This window comes from Lepidochelys kempii, chromosome 3 (assembly GCF_965140265.1).
Source record: "Lepidochelys kempii isolate rLepKem1 chromosome 3, rLepKem1.hap2, whole genome shotgun sequence".
NCBI classification, from domain to species: domain Eukaryota; kingdom Metazoa; phylum Chordata; order Testudines; family Cheloniidae; genus Lepidochelys; species Lepidochelys kempii.
The window spans coordinates 209765283-209778462 of NC_133258.1; the positions used below are offsets into that span (position 1 = coordinate 209765283).

Genomic DNA, 13180 nt, shown 5'->3' on the forward strand with positions numbered 1-13180 from the left:
AAATAGAAATTTATTTTTAATTGCAGAAGAACTGGGGGTAGGGGAGACAGCCACCCAGCCTGGGAAAGCCTGTTTCTGGTAAAATGCTGCCCCCTATTGGCTTAACTATATTAGGCATTGTCAGGGAATACTCCGAGATCACTTCTCTGTGCCATCTCAGCCCAGCGGTGGTGAAGGGTAGTTCCCTGCCTCCCTACAACACACACACACACACTTCTGCTTCGCTCAATCTCTGTGTATTTGGGAACTGTGGTTTCAAGTGAAACCTATGGCTGGCTAAGGAGAAGAGAGAGCCGGGGAGAATGATCTCCATCCAAATGTACAGCAATTAATCTCACATCAGCTGTTTTATTTAGTCAGTACCAATTTACACAAGGCCCCCATGGTCAAACACGGAGGTGATGTATTTCACCTCCTTGCATGGGTGGGCAGCCAATGAGATCAGTGCTGCTGTCGGGCACAAGTCCTCCCCATAGTTGGCACTAGGGACACCCATGGATTAGAAGAGTCACTGCACAGCAAGGTGAACCCAGCTCCCACAGTGAGGAGGAGAGAAGGGTTTTGTGTTTTGCTGGCTGTTTAATTCCATTTGTTTTTGTAACTGATGGCAGGGCCACCTAGCATGGAGTGGTTCTAGAGTTCCTTTGTGGCTTTTGTCCTCACACTACACCTTGAGCTTTGGCTAGGTCCTTTTCAATTTGTTGTCCACCTTGAAAGAAAACAAACAAACAGAAATGAGATTATTGGTGGGCAGAGGCTCCCTGCGGCTTAACTTTTGTCCCTTGGAGAGAGATACCTGAGTTGCTGGAATTTAAATATTAAGTGGGGCTGGGTTGGTTTTGTTTTATTGGAGACTAATGAAAGCCTTTGCAATCTTAATAAAAACTTGCCTGCTTAGTGGTGTGTGCTCATGCTCCCTGTGCTCTCCATCAGAGGACATATCTTCAAAATCAAGGGATCGAAACAGTGCTCTGGGTGGCAGGGAATACGCCTCTAGGTTGGGATTTTCAAAGCAGCCTGCGGGAGATATGTTCCTCAGTCCCACTGAGCAGAGTCTCTCTCTTCCTCAGCATAAAAGGCTGTTGGTATTTCCATTCTGACCCTCCGACCCTCCTTACATCCTAGTTTTATCATCTTAAAAGGGGAAGAAAAAGATATAGCCATGTACAAGGTTTACTTTTCCTATTGTCTCTCTCCCACCCTAATGCAGCTTTCAAGGAAAGCCACAGGATCACCGAAATGCTGCTTTCACTTGAGCACTTTTTTTTTTAGATTTCCAGTATTTTCCAGGTTGAAAATTATATTTTAAAAAGTCCAAAGAAATATTGAAATTGTACACGACATACAGAGCAACAAAACACACCGAATCTGGCCCACTGGTGAAACACAAATACACTGAAATGGCCTTGCCTCGGCCTATTAGCATTCAAGGACACTAACCAGCTACTGGTATATAATGCCACAGGGTTTTTTTTTTCCCAGTTATACAAATTCCCTGCATGCCAACTGGCTGTGGATATCGGGGATGCTGGGATTCTAGCGCCAGCATGGAAACACGGCATTGCTAGCTCTCAGTGTTCAACAGTCATGAGTCCAGATCCCCCAAATCACAAGGTCAGCTTAAAAATCAGGAGAATTTTAAAAAATGTTGAGTTCTTTTTATTTGCCTTGTGGTTTTATAGCCTTTTGCAGGCACTTGTTTTGGGTTCTCAAGCTTTTCTCTGCAGCCAGGACGACTAGAAATGTACCCTTTTTTTAAAAAATGAAAGCTGAAATTCTCTCACAATAGAACAATTCCAGAAGGTGGGGCTTCAAAGAATACTGCAAAGACACAGAGCCTGTGACAATTGAGGACAGGCCCGGTGACTCATTGCTAGGGCCCTACTAAAGACACAGTCCATTTCAGTCAATTTCATGGTCATAGGATTTTAAAAATCGTAAATTTCATTACTTCAGCTATTTCAATCTGAAATTTCACAGTGTTGCAATTGTAGGGGTCCTGACCCAAAAAGGAGTTGCGGGGAGGTTGCAGGGGGGTGTTGTGGTACTGCTACCCTTACTTCCGCGCTGCTGCTGGTTGCGGTGCTGCCTTCAGAGCTGGGTACTGGAGAGCGGCGGCTGCTGGCCAGGAGCCCAGCTCTGAAGGCAGAGCCCCCGCCAGCAGCAACGCAGAAGTAAGGATGGCCTGGTACGGGATTGCCACCCTTCCTTCCGCGCGGCTGCTGGCGATGCTGCCTTCAGAGCTGGGCACCTGGCCAACAGCTGCTGCTCTCCGGCTGCCCAGCTCTGAAGGCCGCGCAGAAGTGAGGGTGGCAATGCCACAGCCCCCCCTACAATAACCTTGTGACCCCCCCTGCAACTCCCTTTTGGATCAGAACCCGCAATTTGAGAAACGTGAAATCTGGTCTCCCCCTGTGAAATCTGTATAGTATAGGGAAAAAGCACCTAAAAGATCAGATTTCACAGAAGACGACCAGATTTCACGGTCTATGACACGTTTTTCATGGCCGAGAATTTGGTAGGGCCCTACTCATTGCACAGGAGGCAAACTCCATTCCTGTCAGAAGTGCTGGGGAGAATCCACAGCTTGGTTGTTTTTTTTTTTTAATATACAATCCAGCCCAATGAGAACAGTTGAAAACAACAGTTGTGAACCAAGTGAGTGGCGAACAGAGGACAGGCAAACAGAGCGGGTTTGCCTGGGATTTCACCTTGGGGAAGTTCCCACAAAGTGTTTTTGCCTTTCAGGCTTCTATGAGCAGTAAATACAACATCTGAAGAGGCTCTTAGAAGGAAGACATTAAGGATGGGGAGCGATCAGCTGTTGTGACCTGCACAGGATATGCCATGTTTGTCTTTTCCCCAAAAGACAGAAGCAACTTTGTCTGTATGAAGTGTGAGCTGGTCTCCATATTGGAAGAGAAGCTCCAGGGCTCCAAGTATCAACCCTGCATTGCATCAGAGAAAATGAAGACTTTCTGGATAGAAGTCAGTGTTTGGTACCTCAGGCACAGCACGCTGAAGAATCAGAGAGGGCAGTGCAGCACAGGGAAGAAAATTGGCAGCACGTGACCTCCAGAGGAAGAAAGAGGAGAACCCATGTACTCCCAATGCAGATAGAGGTAAGAAATCATTTTCAGGCTCTCTGCCCAGGTACTACAGTGGAGAATGGTTTGGAAGAGTCATCTGAGGGAAGGGATCAGAAGGAGACCCCATTGACAGGAAGGCATGGGATGCGTTGTCCTAGGGATGGGGGTTCCATGACCACCACTCCCAAGAGGAGGAGAGAGGTGGTGGTAGTCGGGGACTCCCTCCTAAGGGGGACAGAGTCATCCATCTGCTGTCCAGACTGGGAAACTCGAGACGTGTGCTGCTTGCCTGGAGCTAGAATTCAGGATGTGACGGAGCGTCTGCTGAGACTGATCAAGCCCTTGGACCACTACCCCTTCCTATTTCTCCACATGGGCACCAATGATACTGCCAAGAATGACCTTGAGTAGCACAGTACTGGGAGGAGGTGAGCAGCCCTGAGTGGTGAAAGAACAGGTTTAGGACTATTTAGAAAAGCTGGACTTGTACAAATCCGTGGATCCAGATCTAATGCAGCCAAAGGTGCTGAGGGAGTTGGCTGATGTGATTGCAGAGCCATTGGTCATTATCTTTGAAAACTTGTGGCAATCAAGGGATGTCCCAGACAAGTTGCAGTGGGGGAGGTTTAGCTTGGATATTAGGAAAAACTTTTTCACTAAGAGGGTGGTGAAACACTGGAATGCGTTACCTAGGGAGGTGGTAGAATCTCCTTCCTTAGAGGTTTTTAAGGTCAGGCTTGACAAAGCCCTGGCTGGGATGATTTAACTGGGAATTGGTCCTGCTTCGAGCAGGGGGTTGGACTAGATGACCTTCTGGGGTCCCTTCCAACCCTGATATTCTATGATTCTATGATTCTATGAACTGGAAAAAGGCCCATCTTTAAAAAAGGGAAAAAGGAGAATTTGGGGAACTACAGACTGATCAGCCTCATCTCAGTCCCTGGAAAAATCATGGAGCAAGTCCTCAAAGAATCCATTTTGAAGCATGTTGGAGGGTAGGGATAGGGTTCAGAGTGATTGCAGAAACTATTTGTTCAATCACGTTGAACAACAAACCGATTTGTAGAAATGAAAGCCTTTCTCTGAATAATTAATGAATAACTTCCTCAAGTGAAATGTTTGCTTCAAATAGTTCACCTAGCTTTAGTCTAGACTCAAGTTATAAACCCCTTAGGGTACAGACAAATTGGAGCTTAGCTGCCTATGCCTCACTCCAGTGCTGAATTACAGCATACCCAGAGTTTCATCTCTGTTAGCATAAATGTTCCAGGCTCGTTTTGGATGACACAATGGTTTCCCTATGCCCTGGGGTTTGCGAATAGCAGCACTCTCCTATCTGCCAGTTAGGCCGCAATCCTGTAAGCACTTACACCTGTGCTTATCTTTAACCTTGTGCAGCATGCCCTAATGGGGAAAGCAAAGAACAGCAACATCCACCATGTATAGACTCTTTCTCGGGGAGCATGCCTCGAGATGCGGCTGGAAGGATGCAGGGTACAGTCAGAAAGAACCAAAGTGGCCTTTGCTGTGCACAAATCAGGCAGCAGAGGATCCAGAAGCAGCAGCCTTGTAAATTCTGCTAATGCTCTTGGGAGGGCTTGTTAACCCCTTAAAGAAACTGGGTCCGGGGGCACTGTCTGGAGGGGGTGGGGGCTGTCAGGAAGGCTGGGAAGAGAGACTAAGGGAGGTAAGGGCACAGGGGGGTTAGAAGAAGTCTCTGTGCAGGGGTTGAGGGAGAGTAGGGCAACCAGGTGGAAGTGTTTGTGGGAGACGCTGAGGGAGACAGGGCCAGGCTGGGATGAGATTGTGTGAGGCAGTGGGGAGGGGAAGAGAAGTCTGAGAAGGGCCTCGGGAGAGCTGGGGTGAGTGCGTGAGGGCGCAGGGAGGCTGTGAGAGGTTGGGGGCTGAGGGGGGATTCTGGATAGGCTGTGAGGGGGCTGTGAGGCTTGGAAGGAGGCTGGGAGGAGGGCTGAGGCAATGGAGGTGTGGGGGCTGAGGCAGTGGGGGTTGTGGAGGGGGGCTGAAGAAGTCTGGCAGGGGGGCTGAGGCAATGGAGGTGTGTGGGGGGAGGCGGGAAGGAGGCTGAGGGAGGGCTGTGGCGGGAGGCTGTGAGGGTTGGGGTTAGAAAGAGGCTGGGAGGGGTCGGAGGGGGGCTGAGACAATAGGGAGCGTGTGGGGGGAGGCTGGAAGGGGTTGGGGGTCAGGGGGGGCTGAGACAGTGGGGAGCGTCTGGGCGGGAGGCTGGAAGGGGTTAGGGGTCAGAGGGGGGCTGAGGCAGTGGGGAGCGTGTGGGGGGAGGCTGGAAGGGGTTGGGGGTCGGAGGGGGGCTGAGGCAGTGGGAAGCGTGTGGGGGGAGGCTGGAAGGGGTTGGGGGTCGGAGGGGGGCTGAGGCAGTGGGGAGCGTGTGGGGGGAGGCTGGAAGGGGTTGGGGGTCGGAGGGGGGCTGAGGCAGTGGGGAGCGTGTGGGGGGGAAGCTGGAAGGGGTTGGCGGTCAGGGGGGGCTGAGACAGTGGGGAGTGTGGGGGGGGCTGGAAGGGGTTGGGGGTCGGAGGGGGCTGAGGCAGTGGGGAGCGTGTGGGGGGAGGCTGGAAGGGGTTGGGGGTCAGAGGGGGGCTGAGGCAGTGGGGAGCGTGTGGGGGGGAAGCTGGAAGGGGTTGGGGGTCAGAGGGGGGCTGAGGCAGTGGGGAGCGTGTGGGGGGGAAGCTGGAAGGGGTTGGGGGTCAGGGGGGGCTGAGACAGTGGGGAGCGTCTGGGCGGGAGGCTGGAAGGGGTTGGGGGTCGGAGGGGGGCTGAGGCAGTGGGGAGCGTCTGGGCGGGAGGCTGGAAGGGGTTGGGGGTCGGAGGGGGGCTGAGGCAGTGGGGAGCGTGTGGGGGGAGGCTGGAAGGGGTTAGGGGTCAGAGGGGGGCTGAGACAGTGGGGAGCGTCTGGGCGGGAGGCTGGAAGGGGTTGGGGGTCAGAGGGGGGCTGAGGCAGTGGGGAGCGTGTGGGGGGGAAGCTGGAAGGGGTTGGGGGTCAGGGGGGGCTGAGACAGTGGGGAGCGTCTGGGCGGGAGGCTGGAAGGGGTTGGGGGTCGGAGGGGGGCTGAGGCAGTGGGGAGCGTGTGGGGGGAGGCTGGAAGGGTTGGGGGTCAGAGGGGGGCTGAGGCAGTGGGGAGCGTGTGGGGGGAGGCTGGAAGGGGTTGGGGGTCAGGGGGGGCTGAGGCAGTGGGGAGCGTCTGGGCGGGAGCTGGAAGGGGTTGGAGGTCAGAGGGGGGCTGAGGCAGTGGGGAGTGTGGGGAGGGCTGGAAGGGGTTGGGGGTCGGAGGGGGCTGAGACAGTGGGGAGCGTCTGGGCGGGAGGCTGGAAGGGGTTGGGGGTCGGAGGGGGGCTGAGGCAGTGGGGAGCGTGTGGGGGGAGGCTGGAAGGGGTTAGGGGTCAGAGGGGGGCTGAGACAGTGGGGAGCGTCTGGGCGGGAGGCTGGAAGGGGTTGGGGGTCAGGGGGCTGAGGCAGTGGGGAGCGTGTTGGGCGGGAGGCTGGAAGGGGTTGGGGGTCAGGGGGGGCTGAGACAGTGGGGAGCGTCTGGGCGGGAGGCTGGAAGGGGTTGGGGGTCAGAGGGGGGCTGAGGCAGTGGGGAGCGTGTGGGCGGGAGGCTGGAAGGGGTTGGGGGTCAGAGGGGGGCTGAGGCAGTGGGGAGCGTGTGGGCGGGAGGCTGGAAGGGGTTGGGGGTCAGGGGGGCTGAGGCAGTGGGGAGCGTGTGGGCGGGAGGCTGGAAGGGGTTGGGGGTCAGGGGGGGCTGAGGCAGTGGGGAGCGTGTGGGCGGGAGGCTGGAAGGGGTTGGGGGTCAGGGGGGGCTGAGGCAGTGGGGAGCGTGTGGGCGGGAGGCTGGAAGGGGTTGGGGGTCAGAGGGGGGCTGAGGCAGTGGGGAGCGTCTGGGCGGGAGGCTGGAAGGGGTTGGGGGTCAGAGGGGGGCTTAGGCAGTGGGGAGCGTGTGGGCGGGAGGCTGGAAGGGGTTGGGGGTCAGAGGGGGGCTTAGGCAGTGGGGAGCGTGTGGGCGGGAGGCTGGAAGGGGTTGGGGGTCAGGGGGGCTGAGGCAGTGGGGAGCGTGTGGGGGGAGGCTGGAAGGGGTTGGGGGTCAGGGGGGGCTGAGGCAGTGGGGAGCGTGTGGGCGGGAGGCTGGAAGGGGTTGGGGGTCAGAGGGGGGCTGAGGCAGTGGGGAGCGTGTGGGCGGGAGGCTGGAAGGGGTTGGGGGTCAGGGGGGGCTGAGGCAGTGGGGAGCGTGTGGGCGGGAGGCTGGAAGGGGTTGGGGGTCAGGGGGGGCTGAGACAGTGGGGAGCGTCTGGGCGGGAGGCTGGAAGGGGTTGGGGGTCAGGGGGGGCTGAGGCAGTGGGGAGCGTCTGGGCGGGAGGCTGGAAGGGGTTGGGGGTCAGAGGGGGGCTGAGGCAGTGGGGAGTGTGGGGGGGGGGCTGGAAGGGGTTGGGGGTCAGGGGGGGCTGAGGCAGTGGGGAGCGTCTGGGCGGGAGGCTGGAAGGGGTTGGGGGTCAGGGGGGGCTGAGACAGTGGGGAGCGTCTGGGCGGGAGGCTGGAAGGGGTTGGGGGTCAGGGGGGGCTGAGGCAGTGGGGAGCGTCTGGGCGGGAGGCTGGAAGGGGTTGGGGGTCAGGGGGGGCTGAGGCAGTGGGGAGCGTCTGGGCGGGAGGCTGGAAGGGGTTGGGGGTCAGGGGGGGCTGAGACAGTGGGGAGCGTCTGGGCGGGAGGCTGGAAGGGGTTGGGGGTCAGGGGGGGCTGAGGCAGTGGGGAGCGTCTGGGCGGGAGGCTGGAAGGGGTTGGGGGTCAGGGGGGGGCTGAGGCAGTGGGGAGCGTCTGGGCGGGAGGCTGGAAGGGGTTGGGGTCAGGGGGGGCTGAGGCAGTGGGGAGTGTGGGGGGGGCTGGAAGGGGTTGGGGGTCGGAGGGGGGCTGGGGGAGGTTGGGGGGGGCCGAGGCGGGGGGGCGGAGGCCGGGAGCGGGGGGGCGGGGCTGGCTCGGGCCGCGCCTGCGCACGGGCTCTTGGCCGCCGGGCCTGCCGCTGTCCGGGGATTCCCGCGCGGGGGGGGCCGCGGGGCGGGGCCGGCGGCCCGTGGGCAGCGGGGGTAGGTGCCCCGGGGGGCCGGCGGGGCTCGGGGGCGAGGGGCCCGGCGCGTGTCCTGGCCTCTGCCCGGGGCGCCTCGGCCCTTCCTCGCCGCGGCCGGGAGGCGGCCGGGGCTGCGCGGGCCCCTCGGCGGGACGGGGCCGGTGGACCAGGCGTTCCCTCCGTGCGCCGGCCCCCGGTGAGCCCGGCCCGGCCCCGTGCGGAGGCCGCGGTCCCGGCGGGCGGGCGGCGGGGCTGGGGCGGCGGGGCTCTCTGTCCGGTGTTCGGTCCCGGCGGGCTGGGGCTGGGGCGGGCTGGGGCCGGGGCGGCGGGGCTCTCTGTCCGGTGTTCGGTCCCGGCGGGCTGGGGCTGGGGCCGGGGCGGGAGGGGCCGGGGCGGCGGGGCTCTCTGTCCGGTGTTCGGTCCCGGCGGGCGGGGCGGGGCTGGGGCGGTGGGACGGGACGGGGCGGGGCCGGGGCGGCGGGGCTCTCTGTCCGGTGTTCGGTCCCGGCGGGCGGGGCGGGGCTGGGGCGGTGGGACGGGACGGGAGGGGCTCTCTGTCCGGTGTTCGGTCCCGGCGGGCTGGGGCCGGGGCGGGAGGGGCTCTCTGTCCGGTGTTCGGTCCCGGCGGGCTGGGGCTGGGGCTGGGGCGGGGCGGGGCCGGGGCGGGAGGGGCTCTCTGTCCGGTGTTCGGTCCCGGCGGGCGGGCGGGACGCGCTATCTCAGAGTGTGGGACGGGACGGGGCCGGGGCGGCGGGGCTCTCTGTCCGGTGTTCGGTCCCGGCGGGCGGGGCGGGGCTGGGGCTGGGGCGGGAGGGGCCGGGGCGGCGGGGCTCTCTGTCCGGTGTTCGGTCCCGGCGGGCTGGGGCTGGGGCTGGGGCGGGAGGGGCCGGGGCGGCGGGGCTCTCTGTCCGGTGTTCGGTCCCGGCGGGCTGGGGCTGGGGCTGGGGCTGGGGCCGGGGCGGGAGGGGCCGGGGCGGCGGGGCTCTCTGTCCGGTGTTCGGTCCCGGCGGGCTGGGGCCGGGGCCGGGGCGGGAGGGGCTCTCTGTCCGGTGTTCGGTCCCGGCGGGCTGGGGCTGGGGCCGGGGCGGCGGGGCTCTCTGTCCGGTGTTCGGTCCCGGCGGGCTGGGGCCGGGGCGGGCTGGGGCCGGGGCGGCGGGGCTCTCTGTCCGGTGTTCGGTCCCGGCGGGCGGGGCGGGGCTGGGGCGGTGGGACGGGACGGGAGGGGCTCTCTGTCCGGTGTTCGGTCCCGGCGGGCTGGGGCCGGGGCGGGAGGGGCGGGCTGGGGCCGGGGCGGGAGGGGCTCTCTGTCCGGTGTTCGGTCCCGGCGGGCTGGGGCTGGGGCGGCGGGGCCGGGGCGGCGGGGCTCTCTGTCCGGTGTTCGGTCCCGGCGGGCTGGGGCTGGGGCGGGCGGGGCCGGGGCGGCGGGGCTCTCTGTCCGGTGTTCGGTCCCGGCGGGCGGGGCGGGGCTGGGGCCGGGGCGAGCGGGCGGGCGGGGCCGGGGCGGCGGGGCTGGGCCGGGGCGGGAGGGGCTCTCTGTCCGGTGTTCGGTCCCGGCGGGCTGGGGCCGGGGCGGGAGGGGCTCTCTGTCCGGTGTTCGGTCCCGGCGGGCGGGGCGGGGCGGGGCTGGGGCGGTGGGACGGGACGGGGCGGGGCGGGGCCGGGGCGGCGGGGCTCTCTGTCCGGTGTTCGGTCCCGGCGGGCTGGGGCCGGGGCGGGAGGGGCTCTCTGTCCGGTGTTCGGTCCCGGCGGGCTGGGGCTGGGGCTGGGGCTGGGGCGGGAGGGGCCGGGGCGGCGGGGCTCTCTGTCCGGTGTTCGGTCCCGGCGGGCTGGGGCCGGGGCGGCGGGGCTCTCTGTCCGGTGTTCGGTCCCGCCGGCGGCCCAGCGCGAAGCCCGAGCGCCGTGGGCTTGGTCGCTCTCGGCTCCTACAGCTCGCTGAACGGCGGCGGGTGGTGCGCGCCTCTGAGCGCGACGGCCCGCGGTTGATCGCTTTCCCGGCGCGCAGGAGGCCTCGTGGCCCTCGGAGACCAACCCGTGTGTTAGCGCATGAGCTTTCCTGAGCTACTGCCCACTTGGTCGGGCGCATGCAGCGGAAAATACTCTGGCCCTGGTGAACACCCAAAGTACCTTAACCCATGGAGCTGCCCGAAAAGAATTAAGGGCAGCAGAAAAGGGCACTCCCGCCGTCCATTTGGCAGGTGCACAGAAGCAACATACACTGGGGGAACAAACTCAGGTTTTACAAGAGCGGGTAACTACCCCCAGGCTTCTCCCAGAGCCAGGATAAAACCCCAGGGCGGGTTCCCGCTGCTTTGACCCACAGAACCACGCTCAGACCTGAAAGTAGAACCTTCTTTCTGAAATATTTTACATACCAGTTCAGTTTTCCTTTATATCCTCTCTCAGTTGGCTAAATTTGCTGCTGCCATCTGTACTTTAAGATACTTTGATGGAGTTAATCTCTCTTGGCTCAGGTCTCCCCACCTTCCTAGGTTGCTCTCCCCCCCCGTCCCCCTTTCAAGGCTACGGTTTCTGCCCTAGCCTTACAGATTTCATTCCATGTTTCTTCCCCACTATACTTTTTAAATTCATATGGACCTCTTTTGCTAGCAACTCAGCAGGTCCATACCTTGTTACGCTCTGGGGATTTGCAGGGAGGGGTTAAGAGAGTTCCTCAGCTTGTGGTTTTCTGTCATGTTAGATTGCGATTCCTACAAAGGACAGCTCACTTACCCACTAGATAAGTGGTCGGGGTCACCAATGTCATCAGATGTTCGGCTGCGTGTGTGTTCTCCCTGTGTGCTGCCCCAGCTCTGCTCAGACAGCTGGCACGGCAGACCTCGAGCGAACCGCCCAGCGTCCACAAAATCCATGAAGGTGTGAAGGTGCCCGGCCGGGTTTATTGTTGATGAAGCAGAGTAATAGCACTTGGCAGACTCTATGAGGATACTAAGACATGGATGCCTGTGACAATGGACGCAGCTCAGTCAGTGATGGGACTTTCCACTGCTCCCTAAGCTGGCCAAAGACACTCCCTCTGAGATGCATCGTTATACACTGATACAAACAAATTGCTTTAGCCCAGGCTTCAGGCCTCTAATACAAGGCTGTATATTTCAGGCCCTCTTCCTACTAAAACAGGTACTGTTCTCTCCGCTCCATCAGTTTGCATTTGTGCAATCTTTCTGAACAACTGCTAAGCTAAAACAGATGGCACGTGTATGCGTGGGAGTGACCCTGTTATCTTATTTTGATTCTGCTTTTATGTCTGCTTGTAAGAATGTATTATGTGCAGGGGTGAAACTAACTTAAGGGACTTACCAGTACACAGGGCGGCCAGGGTCCTGAGCAAGGGGGGCAGGGGACAGCGGCTCTGGGCCCCAGAAGGGGGCGGGACCCTTGGGCAGAAGGGGCAGGGCTGGGGCCAGACTCCCCCAGCCAGCCCTTCAGCACTGCCCAGCCTGTGCTGCCTGGGGCTCCGGTGGTGTTTTAAAGGGCATGGGGCTCCAGCCGCTGGTGCAATAGCGGTCGCAGCAGCCAGGGCCCTGGGCCCTTTAAATCACCGCTGGAGCCCCATGGTAGTGGCAGCAGCAGCCGGGAGCCCTGGGCCCTTTTAAATTGCCAGGCCCCGGGGAAGCTGTCCCTTTTTCTGCGCCCCCCCCCCACCCACCCTCGCAATCAGCAGCCCTGCCAATACAGTCGACTGTGTCCTGCTCTTACCGGTACACCGTACTGGACCATGCCGACTTATTTTCACTTCTGATTATGTGTGTCATAGTAATGTATAAAGAGTTAAAATATGTTTTTCTTTTTCTTTGATTGTAGAGTGACATGGAATCCACACTCTTGGAGTGAAAGAGAAGAAGCGACATTTGATAAATGGAAGCCATGAAGATACCAAAACTGTTCTATGGTTTGGGGATTTTTGCATGTGTAGCTATTTATGTGGTTTATATAAAATGGCATGTGGACTCCAAACCAATCTCGGCTATAACAGAAGGTGCTACTGAAAGTAGGAGAGACGAACTAGACCATCCGACTTTGACGACTGATCATGCAGTGTTCTATGGAATTATGTTTGACGCTGGAAGCACTGGAACTAGAATACATATTTTTAAATTTACACAGAAATCAAAAGGTATGACAAGCTCTTTAAATTAACGCTTTTTTTAATTTCTCTCCAGGCACCCTTAAGAAATTAGTTAAATCTTAATTAAAGTTTCTTGGAGACCATCCTATTTTAAAACCAATTTGTTCATCTCAGCCCCTGACTTGGTGATTATCGCTGTTAGACGAATGTGACTGATCAGCTGTACTTGTATAGCTCCCATTACTGTAATATCTGAGGTCCTCATAAACAGTAGCGCCTCAGTCCTCAGTACACTGCTCTGAGAACGAGAGAGCATAAGTGGCTTGACCAAGGTCACACAGGGAATCTGTGGCAGGGCTGATCTCCTGTGTCCCAGACCTGTGACTTAGCCACTGGACATTCCTTTGTCTGAACTTCCTGGAAACAATAGCGTCCTCTGGTGCTCCAGTTCAGCACAGTACATAAGCACATGCTGAAATCATACTGATTTCAGTGGGACTTAAGCACATGCTTAAAATTAAACGTGTTTACATACTGTGCTGAAACTGGGCCTAAAGCATTTTAGAGAAACAAGACACTAGTTGCCACACACTAGTTCTGCCTTGTAGTAACAAGCGTCAGTGATTTAAATGTACTGCACAGTGAATCCAGTCAAAAAGACTAAATGAAGAGAATGCTAAGGACGGAAAGTGAAGCACTTTGGTCACTAAATGCCAAAGTTACTTCCCTACACGATGGAGGCCCAGATCCTCAGAGGTATTTAAGTAGCCAACTGCCATTGATTTCAGTGGGAGTCAGGTGCTTAAATACCTTTGAGGATCCGGGCCTAAGTATTAACAAAGGATTTTGTTCTTCAGTCTGTTAGTGAAGACATGGAGAATTTTTTCTCCCCCCCACCCCCAAATGTTTTCATAATTAA

General features: G+C 59.3%; 1 protein-coding gene and 1 long non-coding RNA gene across 8 annotated transcripts in view; one reads left to right on the forward strand and one right to left on the reverse strand.

Moving 5' to 3' along the window:
• Positions 1-11319, reverse strand: LOC140909801 (uncharacterized). Its single transcript, XR_012158357.1, has 3 exons — positions 10905-11319; positions 891-1134; positions 1-709 (listed from the first exon to the last, which is right to left on the reverse strand). It is a non-coding gene; the product is annotated as an uncharacterized lncRNA (long non-coding RNA).
• The window catches only part of ENTPD6 (ectonucleoside triphosphate diphosphohydrolase 6), a 24525-nt gene continuing 19452 nt past the window's right edge, over positions 8108-13180 (forward strand). The window contains exons 1-3 of one of the 7 annotated variants that reach the window (XM_073339943.1): positions 8108-8193; positions 10873-11312; positions 11997-12309. In XM_073339943.1, coding sequence (XP_073196044.1) covers positions 12051-12309 — 259 coding nt within the window. In that variant the 5' untranslated portion in view covers positions 8108-8193; positions 10873-11312; positions 11997-12050. Of the gene's footprint in view, positions 8194-8233; positions 8371-9975; positions 11313-11996; positions 12310-13180 lie in introns of those variants that run through there. The other 6 variants (XM_073339941.1, XM_073339942.1, XM_073339945.1 and 3 more) reach the window with 6 other exon arrangements.